Source organism: Calonectris borealis, chromosome Z, assembly GCF_964195595.1.
Source record: "Calonectris borealis chromosome Z, bCalBor7.hap1.2, whole genome shotgun sequence".
Taxonomy (NCBI): Eukaryota; Metazoa; Chordata; class Aves; order Procellariiformes; family Procellariidae; genus Calonectris; species Calonectris borealis.
The window spans coordinates 32,055,136-32,069,926 of record NC_134352.1 but is presented as its reverse complement, the minus strand read 5'-3'; the positions used below and the strand labels follow the sequence as shown (position 1 = coordinate 32,069,926).

General features: G+C 42.9%; 1 protein-coding gene across 1 annotated transcript in view; it reads left to right on the top strand.

Moving 5' to 3' along the window:
• Positions 1-715: 715 nt before the first annotated feature.
• Positions 716-14,791, top strand: part of LOC142075580 (E3 ubiquitin-protein ligase KCMF1-like) — a gene marked incomplete at its 5' end in the record, with an annotated part of 53,425 nt that continues 39,349 nt past the window's right edge. The window contains 2 exon segments of the mRNA XM_075137067.1: positions 716-1,206; positions 1,208-1,437. Coding sequence (XP_074993168.1) covers positions 716-1,206; positions 1,208-1,437 — 721 coding nt within the window.

Below are 14,791 nucleotides of genomic sequence, written 5' to 3'. Positions count from 1 at the left end.
TTTACTCCTGTCTTTCATTGCAGCTTGATGCTTAGGCCACTATGCCGTGTGGGCCCTCATGGCCTTCGAAACAGACTAATGAGCAGGTACTTCACTGACGTGAATGTACAAGAATTGCAAGGCTGGGGGCGACATATGGGGGCTGTGGCGTAAGGCGGTGGAGAAGATGCAGGTTTTGGACCGGCAGAGGTAAGAGACGGAAGAATGCCATGAGCAGGGTAGGAGATGAAAACTTAGAGGAAAATGAAGGCAGGTGGGAGTAGCATGGACAGAGGTGAGGGAGATGGTGCGATTCAGGATGAAATCTGGGGGAAGGCCAGGAAGTCATAGTAAGAAAGGCAGCACAGAATCGAGCCGTTTGATGTATGTACCCTGTACATCTGAACCAGGGAAGGAACACAGCCATGCCGCAGGTTTTTCATTCGTCTCAAGACTAGCCTGCTTTCGTGACAGGGCAGGAAGCAACCACGACGGGATGAAAAGTTCTGATGGTGTGGAGAGACCGAGACACTTGTCTACAGTGTGATGACACACGGCGCCTGGGGCCTCCTCACCGAGCTGGAGGCTGACTGGAGGACGCTTCTGGCAGGAGGACTCCGCAAGCCTGACAAAGGGGGAAGGGGAAACAATGAGAAGGAAATCAACCCTGTGCCAGCGCTGGCGTCCGCACCGAGCCGTTCCCCAAAGCCGGCAGAACGAGTAACGCTACCAGTGATCGAAAAGTCGGTTCGGGGCATGCGCACTGGTCGCTGCCACTCTTTCCCCCCTCCTTTTACATAAAAAGCTGAACAACGCGTGTCCCCCGGGTCAGACCGATCCTGGCGGCTGCCCCGCCGTAGCCGGGCCCCGTTACCTTGGCCGCTTCCTCCCCCGGAGCCCGCCCCGCCGTCTCTCGCCGCCGCCAGCCCTCGCAGGGCGCGCCGCCGACGAGGCCCGCCGCCGCCCTCAGCCTCCGGCCCGGCAGCCCGCGCGGGAGGGCCGCCGCCCCGGCCGGGTATTTCCTCTTCCTCCCGAAGCGCGGCCGGGGCGGGAGGAGGAGGAGGAGGAAGAGGCCGGCAGCGCTCCAGCCCGGCGGCCAACCCCGCCGCCGCCGTCGCTGCGGCAGCGGGCGGAGCGGAGCGGAGCGGGAGGCGGCGCCAGCAGCCGGCGGGGCCCAGAGTCACCGTGTCACGGCGCCCGGGAAGCCGCTGCCGCCGGATCCGCCCCCCCGCAGGGCGAACGAGGGAGGAGGAGGAGGAGGAGGGAGGCCGGCTCCTCGCCGCCTCTTGTATTTTTGCCCCCTTCCCGGCCCTGCCCCCGGCCCCTCTCCTCTCGCACCGGGGCTCCGTGCGTGCGGCGGCGGCGGGGGGCCAGGCCGCAGCGGCGCCCGAGCAGCCCGCGGGAGCCCCGAGACGGGCCTGGGCCGCCGCCTCTGGACTAGGATGTCCCGACATGAAGGTGAGAGGCGCGGGGCGCCAGGCCGCGGCGCCGGGGGCGCGTCCCGGGGCTCGGCCCGGCGTTAGGGCCTGGCGCGGCGCTCTCTCGGGCGGATCATCATGGCGCCGCCGCCGCCGGGAGGGGGGCCCGAGGAACCGGCGGCGGAAGGAGGCCTCGGCGGCGGAGGGCGGCGGCCGGGCCCCGCTCTGCAGTGTCATGGGGTGGGAGGCGGCCGCGGCCGTTACGGCCCGTATCCCCGCGCGGCCTGTGTCGGGCCCGGCCGCCTTCCCCCGCCGTCCCTCCGGGCGCGGAGCCGGGGCCTGTCGCCGCGCGGGGCCGGGCGCGGGCAGCGAGGCGGCGAGGGACTGTTCCGCCCCTCTCCTCCTGCTCCTCCGCCTGAAGGACGGGCGGAGGGGGGTCGGGCCGGGCCGGGCGGGCGTGCGGGGCGCCCCCGGCCCCCGGCGGGCCCGGCCGGGGTGGGCGGCGGCGCGGGGCGGCCTGCCGACGTGTCGGCCGCCGCGGCGGGTCAAGCCGGGCCCGGCGCCCTCGGCGCTCCGGGAGGGACGGTACGACAGGGGGCCACGCTGGGAGGGCGGCCTGGCACCCCAGGAGAGCCGGCTGGGAGCGGGGCCCCCCTTGGTGCCGGGGGTCGCGCCCGGCGGGCGGGGAGAGGAGCCGGGCCGCGGCGCGGGGCCTGGGGGAAGAGGTGTGCGGGCAGTCTGTGTGCTGGTAGCCCCGGGAGCTGCCTGCTTTCTCTCTGTTTTGTCTTGTGGCAGAGGAAACCTGTGCTGATGTAGTGGCATGTTTTGAGGCGGTAGGAGAGGCCATCGGAGAAACGTGTTTTGTGTGTTTGCCCTGGTCCCGCTGAGTTTACTGCCGTGGGTGAGTTCAGTGGGTAGTTCAGGGTTAGTCAAAAGGAGCAGGATGGAGAGAGAGCTAGAAGCTAGGAAAGAAATTTCTACAGGAAGAAGATGGGAGTGTGAAAATAGGAGAAAAAGTCGCTTGACTTTTCTGTCCTTTCTCACTAGTGGGTAAGGTGCTTGGACTAGTATTAAAATACTCTGTAAAACTGCGGTTTGTCACCTGCAAGGGTAACTTTCTGCCGTGTTAGGAACTTAATTCAGCACCTGTCTCCATTTGCTCTATCTTATCTAATTTCTCATTTGTCTGTTTTATCTAACCTTAAAATGTTTTGACAGAAACGTTGTAGGAAAATTCAGTATTTCTGGCTAATAATGCTGGCTTCTAGTTGGTAGCTTGGCGCTGGACAATGGTATATATGATGGATTTTCAGTGTGCCATCACAATATTTTGCAGACTTGTTGTTTGTGTCAGTATGTGTGCTTCTGTATCAAAGAATTATCTTCCTTGAATCCACTAGCTTTTTTTTTTTTTAAGTTAAAATTTAGTAGGGGTACCAAATTCTTTCTATTTCTCTCTCCCACCACTTCCCCCCCTTTATAAAATACATATTTTCCCAAGAGGGTGGAGATGCTGGATTTGTTTATGATTAAAGATGCAGTTTCTAACAATAGTGAATGAAATGAGCATCGATCACAAAGTTGTTGTTAGTGACGTTGTGGGATTATGCAGTCTGTAAGTCTCTGCTGTGATGCATGTATCCATGATACTCTCTTTAAAGTACAGTCATAGAATACAAGCTTTTCTAGCTTCAACAGCTTAAAATTACAGAAGTGATATCGTGTGTTGTTCTTCAGTGTTTTTCAGTGGTAAGTGCATGGACTGTTACAAAAGGTAGTGATGTTTGCTAAAAAGACATTTCAGTCCTGGAGCAGCCTTTTTATTAAGACCGAGAAAATTTGGAAGTAGGTTTCCTTTTAAGTGTGTTTCTGATGGAGGCTGTATCATAAACTTTTCTATTGTGTGTTAGGTTCTGTTTGTAGCAGAGAAAATTACATTCCCTTGCTTGGATATTTGTTGATATTTTTAGAAGAAATGACTGTTAACGAAACGAGGCTTAATATTCTCTTTCAGAAGCAGATTCATCAGTATTTGTTCTTTCTAGACATGTCTAGTTAGAAAAAATGGAAATAATTGTCTGCCTTTCCTGATTAGTGAGTGTGAATTTTGGTAATGTCATATTGTGGATGTAGACTCCTCAGGTGTGTGTGCATGCACACACATGTGTGAGTGAAACCACGAGAACACTGAGATTAAAAATGACATCTGTCACTGTATCCTTGTGATATATTTTTATTAAAAATCTAGTCCGTCTCTCAGTTTTTCAGTGATTCTGCTCTTACTTCACACTTCAGATGTTTTGTTTTAGTCAACTTCAGTTATAGGGTTAGAATAACTCATATTAATGTGGGAGGCGTGCTTTTCCAACTTTGGAAAAGCGGTTTGGAGGTCTAATTTTGTTAGAAATCTGGAAATCCTTAGAAATTAAAGTAATTCTTGTTTTAGATCTGTATGGTGTCATTCACAGCTGACAGTGTTTGATCCAAAGTGACTAGTTTGGGAAGGGCTGTCTTGGAAGAATATGGTATAGGGAAAAAGCAAGCTTTAATCATGTTTAGGAAGTGATATCTTTTCTGCATGTTTCCTTTAAAATGGTCCATCCTCAGAGTTGCAAACAAGATTTATTGATTGCTCCTGACAGAATCTGGATGCTGTACCAGTTTTATGATGGGAAAGGATGTCTCTGGAAGGGTAAACGCTGGAGAAGTTGGAATTCCACAATCTTGGGACTTTAAATAGGCCATAAAGCATCTGATGAAGATTTAAGCTTGCTTTCCATCAGGGTTTCTTGACTGTTTTCTTTGGTGTAATAATCCATAAAATACAATCGGTTGTTCAAAAAAAGACAAAAAAGAGAAATTTTGTTATCCTTCAGAAAAAGTCTTACTGCAGCCTGCCTTTTCACTGTGCTCTCATTTCACACATGAGCTCTGGGCTCATGTTTCTCCCGAATTCAGGAAAATGGGCACAACTAGAACTTGAATTATTGTTGCTCTTCCTTGAAATGTTCATTCAGTGTTTAAGAGACTTTTTTGTTGGTAGTACTGTCAGGGGTAGCTATTGGTGTTTATCCATCTCTTGCTATTGCTAGTCACCTCTAATTTTTCAAAACCATTTTTGTTCTGTGATTTGGTGTTAGGAGACTAGCTATTCTCTGCCTTTGGTTTTATAGAATGCAACATGAGGTCATCCCCTGGTCTTGGATTTCATGTTGTTCCCTTTATAGGAGCGACAGGCTGTGTTTCTCTGGGTTAGCCCCTCTGTTGAGGAGTATGTGGTGGTGTAATATTTGGCAGCCTACGAGGAGCAGGTAGGTATTTTTTTTTGAACTCTAGAAAGTATACCAGAAGGTATTTTGCATATTACAGTTTTTCTTTCTGTGGACATGCATCTGGCAATGATTCTCTTGTATGGCAGTAGACACCACCCAGGGCAGCAGAAAAGTAGAGAATCACAACTTCCAGGAATATCATAAGAAGGCCATTTTTTGCAACTTCTTTTGTGAAACTAGGTTGCTGCAGCATTATATACAAGGGCCTGGCTTCAGATTCCCTACACCCAGCAGCTCCAGAGGGCTCCCAGGCCCCACCGCCTGTGCCGCTGGGTTCTTGGTCTCACATACTCTGCATGCCACTCCCAGCCCCAGTTCCATACTTTGTTTCTTATTTTCACTAAGGGATGTATTTTTCAAGCTTCAGAGAGCTAGCAGCAATGTAAGTGGTGGTTGTTTTTGATGGTGCCCGTTTGTCAGCATTTCTTATGAATCAGCAAAGCTCTGCAGTTAATCCTAGTCCCATGTGAAGTAAAGCTGCGAATGGATGGTGGTGACAAAGCTAGGAAGGGAGAGCAGCGACTGTCAGGACCATGTGGAGTTTCCAAATGTTCTCTGTTGGCTTCAAGCTCGTTGTGTTTGAGGGAGCTGGAGTCTCAGTGCTCCTCTTTTTTGTGTGTGTGTATAAATGTCTTGCATAGAGATCTTGAAATCAAGTTTTTATTTGTAATAGAAGGGTAAAGAAGTACATCTTAAAAAGAAGTACCAGAACTTGGTCTTTGAAATTCAAGAAATCCTGGAGTTACACTTGAATACGTACCAACCACTTGAAAACTGCTAATGTAAGGGTAATGTCTTCTAACGACAATGAACAGACTGGGAGTCAGGGCTGATCATGTATAATCATGATACTTTATCCATAATAAACTTTTTGAAAACACTAAAAGCAAGCTTAATTTCCGCCCCTCGTAATTATGCAATAGCTGTGTCATACTTGAGCTGCAGAAGGGTACTACATACTTTTATCAAGACAAATAACACTCAGCAGTTGATGTGTAACTTTTAATATTTCATGCAGTGTCAGTTATACAATTGCCATTAAATGCAGAATTAATCTTTTTTTGCATGTAAAGCTACATGTAAAGACTACATATTTTTCATACAAAGTACTCAAGATACTATGTTGGTGAAGTATTGCATTTGGTAATGAAACGTGCATCTGTGAGACCAGTTATAACTTGCTGCCTTCTGATGCATTTTAATACTTTGCTTATGTCTTCTCCAAACATGGAATTTTGCAGTTCCACAATACAGAATAATCACAAATTCTTTCATATTTTGCTGCTACGTAGATCTATCTTGTAGAAAATAAATCCAGATTAAGTTGTACATGTTACATAAAACAGGGAGGTTTTTTGAATTTGTGCTAATATTTGACTCTGACAAAGCATTTTCTAGCTGTATATGTCAAAGTATTTCATACTGTTGTTAGTCTTACTTTATGGTAGTATATTGATGCATATAATTACAGGTATAGTGCAGTATCTGCAAACGAGTTCGTGTGATAATTTAACTAGTGAGAGCTATGTTTAGGACACAGAAAACGTTAATGTTAAACGCAAACAGCTGCAAATGGGATTAGAAATATTGGAACACAGTAATTTGCTTTATTATTAAACTGTTGTTTGCTTTCAGTAAGAAACTGAATCATCCTTTAATAATAAAAAGAGCTGGACACATTAGTGATATTTTAACTGGCAAGATACTTACTTTTTGAGGAAGCTAGGTTTTCATTTTAAAAAAAGTTTGCTGGCTTTGATGGTTTAGGAAACATACTGTGTTCGTGAACTAATATGCTGCTGTCCCTGCAGAGTCTGTGAACAAGGTCCTCCAAAAATATGTGTAAAGAGAGGTCATTTTTCTCTCAGGTGTGTGGTAAGAAGTAATGCTGTGGATGAAATATTCTTTGGGAAACAGGAGAAAAAGATTCGATTTAAATGATCGATATTGAAAGGTTGATAGCCAGTATCTTAAACAGAAAAACTGGACGAGAACTGGGATACTTCTAACATTATTGGGTGGGGATGAAGAGAGAAGACAATGGTGAAATAACTATTTACTTCCAAATGTTTGTTTGAACTAGTGGTGACTAGAAGGGATTCAGGGGAAGTTTAGAGAGCCATGCAAGTTGCTTGAGCAGTACTGGACAAATAGAATTCGTACACATTAAAGAAAAAGAAGAAAGCTTTTCAAATATCTTTACATGTGTACATTACTGATAACCTTTGAGGAAGAGTCGTGGGTGTCGCTGTTCATAGTTGCGTCTTTATTGTTGTTACTTCAGTTACTGTTAGGAAATACAAAAAGGGAATAGTGACTAATACAAAAAGTGTTATTACATTCAAGAAGCTGGTGGACATAGCAGCAGATTTGAAGAACAGCACTCGGCAGTTGGGATGTGCCAGAACTTGGTTGCAGAGACAACACTAATTCAACCTTCTTTGAGTATCTTCATTGTGTAATTTACACTGTTGCATATTATTTACTCCATACCACCCCTGCCTCCTTCAGGGTGCGCAGGAGGGTTTTATATATTAAACCACTGCTCAGTGTTTGGGAGTGTACAGCAAATGAGCAGGTAGAGGTATTACAGAAAGAAAGGATGGTCGAGGTGTTGACAGTGGAGTTTTGTTGTGGAAAGTTGGATCGACCCTCCTGTCCTCTGCTGCAGAGTTCATGTGAACTGCTAGGCAAATCCCTTTGGCAAGAATTCACAGGTGGCTATTAGCTGTTTGTTCCTTACATTATGAAGGCCTGATATGGGATTTTGGAATCTGAGCATTTACGACTGCAACTGTAGTAATTGAGCGATAAGCTTTAGAAAATCAGAGATTCTGAAAAATCCATCCTTTGGCATCTCAGATTGGGCAACTGGATTCAGTGGGCTTGCAGTTTTAATCTTTACATGCCTGGGTTTCCCTCTATTTCAAGAGAAGGAAAATACCGCTTAGAAGTGCTGTTAAAGTTAATTCATTGATATTTGTGCTGCACTGAAATGCTATAGAGAAATGCTTGCAGGGAAAAGGCAGTGAGAAAATCCAGTCAATGCAAATTTTTCGAAGTGTCTGATAAATAAAGTCTTGGACTGACCAGTGATAATAAAACAAATATAGAGACTTTTCTGTTTGTCTGCTGAACATCATATGCCCTGGTGGACTGAGTGAGGTGGTATTTTTCTAGAAAGGAATATAATCGCGTTAGATTCCTATGGGTTCTGCTCATGGATTGATACTAGGATACATATATTTTAATATGAGCAAGGTTGTGAGTTTTCATGGTTTTTATTCTTGGAATCACTTGGGCTAAATCCTGCACACACAATGCATTCTTCCCTCTACAGGATTTAGAATAGATGAACAGATTTGGTAGCTGTAGATTCTGAAGATGGCGTCATAATGGAGAACAGGTATACAAGCTTAACTATAGGCAGCAATGTTACTCACCCATACAGAAACAGCATTATTAGGCACTATGAGCAGCTCCGGCACACTGAGTCCAGAAAACTCAAAAAAAGTGCTGTTAGTGAGTCAGGACACGTGTGAGGGGGAATTACTGCATGGATGGAAATTGAAACGGTGTTTACCTCAGAAAGACTGATACAGAGAGGGCACCTGAAAGAAAGGAGTCATCTGCGTAAGAGTCTGTAATCTCTCTTTCCGAATACAAGAAGATATTTCATGAATTCAAGAGGGTGATTAAAACTGAAGTGCTTTTTCATACAGTGTGTAATGAGATTGTGGAGAATTTTTTCACTGAAGGTTCTTGAGGCTACCTAGTATCCAGATTAAACAATTAAAGCTTTGGATTTTATCTTAAACTTCATACTTCAGGTCTCTTAACTATTTCAGATTCGAATGTGGCTGTTCAGTGTCTCAAATCTTACGTCCCGTTTGGTTCCTACGCCTTTCCCTGAAGCATCACCTGAACATCTGGTTTGAACTTACTCCTATAATTTTTTGTACATATGGTCCTTACAGTTATCCACATTTTTATCTCTGCATAGTATTATTACAATTAATTTTGACACAAAGAAGTAAGACCATTTTGAATGCAGTGTGGAGCATAGAGACAAGCTCATTAATTTCAGTGTTTTAGAATATGTGTGTAAACCCAAGGTTTCAGTTCAGACCTATTTAAAATAAGTTTTATTTGGCTTATTGACATTTACTAAGTTGATAAGTGAGGTCTGTACCAAGTGAAAATTGTGGGGCATCAGCATAGAAGTGACTTCAGCTTTAATATGATTTTTGTCGCTCACATAACTGCTCTTCCTCCGTAGGTGTCAGAGTTGTATTTCAAAGGTGTGTGCAGGTGATGGCTTGTTTTCTGCCATTTAAAATCATTGGTTCTAGTTTGGAATTCGTTTTTAAGTATGGATAGAAGTCACTGGAGCTCTGACATATTTGGAAAAATTTGGGTTTTTTTCCCCTGGCTTCATTCTGAGAATGTAGTTTGAATGAGTGTTAGGGGGAGGGTGGATTTGTTTGATGGAATTTTTATCTTTTTTAATGTTAAAATATTTAAATAAATTTTTTAGGCTTAGTCTGTGATTTGCCTTTGTACAAGAATTTCTCTTTTTATTGCCCATTTGTTATCCTGCAGTGAATTTCTTGAGTGCGTTAATTCTTTCTATCGTGATTGCTTCATTTGGAGCTTCTAGGGGACTTTCTCTAAAAGTCGCCCCATTTTCAATTGGAGACCTGGGTAAAACTTTTTTATTACAACTAAACAGGAAACCTGGACACAGGAGACCATGATGATTCTCCCATTTGCACGTGGGATATCGAATAGAGATTTTATGTCTTGCCAGAAGGCAATCGGGGAAATTCTCCTAAAGATAGGAATTAGTGGTCTTGTACTCCATTGCAGTGAATTTTATAGAGGCAAGTCCATTCTTCCAAATTTTTGACTCATTGGGACATTTCTGTGGCATATACTGTTTGCAGCTATCACTTCATACAGCTTCCCTATAGTGTTTTAAATTGGTTTTTAACTCAGTATTTGCATAGAATTTCACATTTTTATCAAAATACTATTGATCCTGCTCCATATTTGATTTGGATCATCCCATTGTCATCACTGACAAAATCCAGCTGAAGAAAGACAGTAATTTAAAAACAAAAAATCAGAGTTTTTAAAAAAAATATATTGCAAAAGTAAGATGAAGCAACAGACAAAGTTTAAAAAAAAAATCATAACTCCATTTTTTTTTTTCTTACCTCAGGTCAGATTTGGTCTTCCCCCATCAATTCTGCCACTTCCTGGTGCCAGATTCTTTTTGGGAGGCAATGTTTCTTGTCTTGACTGACAAGAGGTGCTGTCTCTGGTAGGATAAATTATCTTCTTTGCTTTCCTTCTTTTTGTCTTTGATCTCTTATCTTTGACCCTCTTATTTCCTTGTCAGTGTTCATCCTTCCCTTTGCTGTGCTCTCCCTCTCCTGCTTTCCTCCTTTAGTGTTGTAGGGTGGGGTTTTCAAAAACACCTGGGGAAGCTGTAGACCCATGTTGGGTTCAAGGGCGATAGAAGTTTAATGCCTGTCTCTGTAAGCCTCTTTGAAAAGCAAAGCTCTGGTGTTTCTTGGTAGCACAACTGGCCCTCGCATATTTCAGAAAATGGCTATTGCTGAAAATGTTTTTAGGCAGCGGTTTCTCTGACCTATTACAGAGATGGATTTGTGTTTTGTTTTTGTTTGTTAGATGAGATGAGATAGCTTTAGTAGTGAAAATTTTACTTACTAGTCTACGTTATGACTGATGAATTCTTTAATTATTTGTTGAGGAGAGTCATTGTTTATAAACTCTTCAGTAACAGTTGATTCCTAGTGTAAATGGTATTTAAGGTCTGACTTCTGTTAGCTTATTGATAATGAAGCAGCCAGTATTCTTGGCTGAAGGCAATTACTATTGGCCAGTTCTCTTAGACTGTATTTGCCCTAAAAAATTGAAAGAATGAGGTGAAGTCTTTATGTGTAAACAGTTAATGTAGAAATCAGCATGAATTAGTGTGACAGATGGGATAAAGCGGTTTGAGAGTATCAATATTCATATTAGGATTGTAATTTTAAACTAATTTCTAAACAAATTCTGCACCTCTACAGACCAACAGAGTTGCTCTCCAGATGCTTGATGGTATGGCAGGAACTTCACGGCAGCTTCTGGAAGTAAACGCCTGGGCGTGTGCCTAGAACAACATTAGAATTACTTGGAGGCTGAATGGAGGCATCCTGGAGGTGGCTGGTTGGAGAGCAGTGCTGTGAGCTGTTAAACAGGTGATATTCTCTGGATACCTATCTCAAGTATCCTAGCTCCAGCAGCAATAGATCGTACAAGATTTTCAAGGTCAGAAATGCCTTAGGATATAGTCATGTAAGGACTTCTTGTGTGATTGTCAGAAACTTCTGTCTTTACTTCCAAATAAAAAATTCTGGTAAGAAACAATGTTCAGTTTTACTGGTAATTTTTTGCATAGCTTACCAGTTTTTGTGTGTATTAGCTGTACATACTTAGAAATCAGTGTTCACTTGGAATGAATTTCAAACTTCTGAGAGTCTGACTATAAACCTTTGTTGGTTGGACTTTTTTCTGTGATAGTTAGAATGAAATTAGCTCTGAAGAAATCTGTGATTTGGGCACAAAGATTTGTCTGTGCTCAGAATACCATCATCTCACTTTCACTTCAACAAAGCAAATGTTTGAATTATTGCAAATACTTGCATATGCTTCTAATATAGGCAGTTACGATGAGATGTGCCTAACACAAATGGTATTTAGTGTACAGATATTATGTGTATATCAGTATGCAAGCTGAGGTGTGGATTGTCTCTGCAAGTGGAAAATCTCTGTACTGAGAAGCTCCTTGTGATTCACTGACGAAATCGGGTCTGTGAGAGCAGCTTCACCAAGAGTAATAGTGGTGGAACACAAGTCACAACTGGACAGACATAGTGGTACCACTGCAGTTTCCAAAGTTTCTTTTGGCTTTATCTCTTTACTTTCTGAAAGTAAATAAGGCCGCTAACTTCAGCACTTGAATTATTGTTAGTATTATTTTTCACATGTCCAGAGTAGACTCTCTCCTTAAACCTAGCTGTGGAAAATGAGCTAAGATTGGGAAAGAGAATTCAGGATGCCCTAGAAGAAAGACAATTAAGCTTTGCAAAAGTAAGCTGTGGAGAGTGCAGAGCTTTCTATGTCATGACTGAACTTTTTTTCAATCTAGATGTGGATTTTATAGCTAAGATTATCTTAATTCCATACCTGTCCCCTGCTATCGTTTGTACTGTTCTGATAAGATGAAAATGTCAGTAAGTGTAGTTTGATGTCTGACTGTACAGATGGAAGTCTGTAACATCTGCTGTAAACGATGACCGATTTTTTTTTTATTATTGTTTAGGCTTGTATTTGTTAATTATATTAATAAGATACCTTACAAATTTAAGAAGATGGAGTAGAAGCAGAGTGTCTTGACTCAGGAGGAGGTCAGATACATTTTCCAGCTCTCTCCTCCCTTGGTTATCTTCAATTTTAGAAAACTGCGAAGGTGAATAAACCCATTTGCCCTCCTGAATGCAGAAAGAATGGATGCTATGATCTGCAAGTATCTTCTCCCAGGTTGTTTTGGCATAAGGCTTGTGAATTGCCAGGCAGGAGCTGACAGCATACCAAGCGTTCCTTATTCTGGAAGGCTTTTGTGAGGAGCTGAGAAAACAACTTGAGATTTTGCTATAGAAGAGCGGCTTTCTAAGTGAAGATTTGTAAGTGAAGATTCCTTAGAATATAACCTTCACTTTGTAAGTGAAGATTCCTTAGAATAATTGACTATTAGTCAAATTTGTAGTGGCAGAAGTTGCTATAGATAACGTTCTTGTGTTACTCCAAACTGCTGTCTGAATTTATTTAAAAGCAGAGGATCTGCAAGATGCAAATTCTCAAGTATAACTGATGATTCACATAAAAATAATATAAATGGAGGGTTTTAATAGGTTTTGGGGTTGTTTTGTAGTCTGTTATGATATGATCGAGCTCTTAAGTATTGGACCCAGTTACTGGGAGGTGTCATTCTCATTGTACCTCAAAGCTCAGTTAATATTTTGTTCCTGGAAGCATTAGGAATTCAAGGGAAGTGACTAGGAAGCTGAAGGGGATTGTTGAGAATTACATGCCAGAATACAGTTATCTAGCCAAGAATAAAGTACTTTGGGGTGATGATTGATAGAGGTACAGGACTCCAGACTCTAGCTTTGAGGAATACCATGATGTATTTTTGCAGAGCAAGTATTTAATGTCAGCAGCTGATGAATACTGTTTGTAGTGCTTGCATTAAACTTTGTGTTGAGCTTCTTCCAAACCTATTTTTCCTTTCTTCTCATGTCCTTATTCACAAATTAATGCTTTTGAAGAAAGCAGACACTTTCTTGACTTGTGTAATATGACATTGCATTAAATGTCCCTAATGTGTAAGATGACACTGCCTGCACACTCTTTCATATAGTGCTAAGCATTTGGAGATCTGGAGACACTTGGCAGTGTGTAGCAATTGTAAAGGTCTGTAGTGTAGTTTCTTCCAGTTAATCCAGGAACTCTAGAGAAGCTGCTGGGATTCTGAGGCATATCTCAGAAATGAGAAGCTACAGAGGAAATAGTTTGAATGATCTGATGACCTATATTCAAGACCCCTATATTAGGGGTAAATAAGACTGAAGAAGTTGTGTGTAAGTTTTGTTTTCCTCCTGCAACAATTGTAAGGTGTCTTCTAAGTGTATACAAGAAAAATAGACTCACTATTGGCTGTACCGTAGGCTCTAAGTTGCTGTATGTGGGTCTGTTACCTGTACTGAAAGATGTCTGCAAATCCAAAAAAAGCTTCCAAACTCTACCTGTAAAATATATTTTATGTGGGCAGTATTTCAGGTGCAGTGTCACACCTCTTTCTTCCTGAAAAATGAATGTAGAATTGTAAACTTGGGAAGGTAAGAGGTGCTGAATTGCTTCTGAGTTTCATTGCTTAGCTGAGAGGTGTATCTGTGAAGTAAGGTAGCTGCCAGCTCTGGCACATGAGGAAGAGTCTGGAAGGAAAGTAGTTAACGCTTACTGTTTCCTGTAGGAGCTGGTGTGTTGTAACAGTTGACAGAGAGTTCAGAACACCTGTTAAAATAACAGTTGGCTTAAAGTTGTACCAGGAATGTGGACACTGTGTTCTGCTGAATGGGCTGAAGGTCTTTCTTCATCCCTGCTTCCCAGTGACACCACCTTGAAGACTGTCGTGGTAAATGAATAGAGCTTCATGCTTGTACCCAACCTCAGTTATGGGTATTTGTAGACTGGAAGGCTGTGCTGTTTTCATGGTAAAACTGGCTGCCTGTTTGACATGCATTCCCATTCTCAAACCTTGAGAATCCAACACAGTATGCAGGGAGGCAGTCTTAAAAAATATTTATGCGTTTAAAGAAGGTACTAACTACAGAAGCTGCAAATCTGAGGGTGAGTGTTTTTGCTCATAAACATCCAAGAACTTGAAATAGCTCAGCATTTCAGTGGGCGAAAACTACCTTTCTGTGTGGAATTCAAGCAGAGTCCAGTGGGAAATGGAGAACAGAGTTTATAAGTTAGTCTGAAAATGTAAAGAAAAAGTTGTGGGTTTCAGTGTTATGAATGTACTATGTCTGTGCTTGCAAGATGCAGAAATTGAGGTAAAACAGTGAAAATGTCTGTGGTGTCTCCAGCTTCTCCAGCTTCATTATCTAGGTTTTCTTCAGTAGTATCTTTATATTATAGCACTCTATTTTTTTTTCTAATAGGCAGATCATTTAAAAACTTCTTTCAGTGAAGACCTATCAGATTTGTTTGTACAGCTGATTTTTCCATTATCCTTAAAATACAGTTTTGTGCATTTTGTAACTGCAGCATGCCATCTGAACCTATAGTAAGGAGTAGTTGAGACCTAATGGGTTTTGGTGCTCCCTCTCCTTATTTCTTAAATTATGAAGTGAGGTATGTTTTATCTGTTTCGATAAAATGCTGTATTATTAGGCACCTGCTTTATTCTTGTAGTTCAGCAAATAA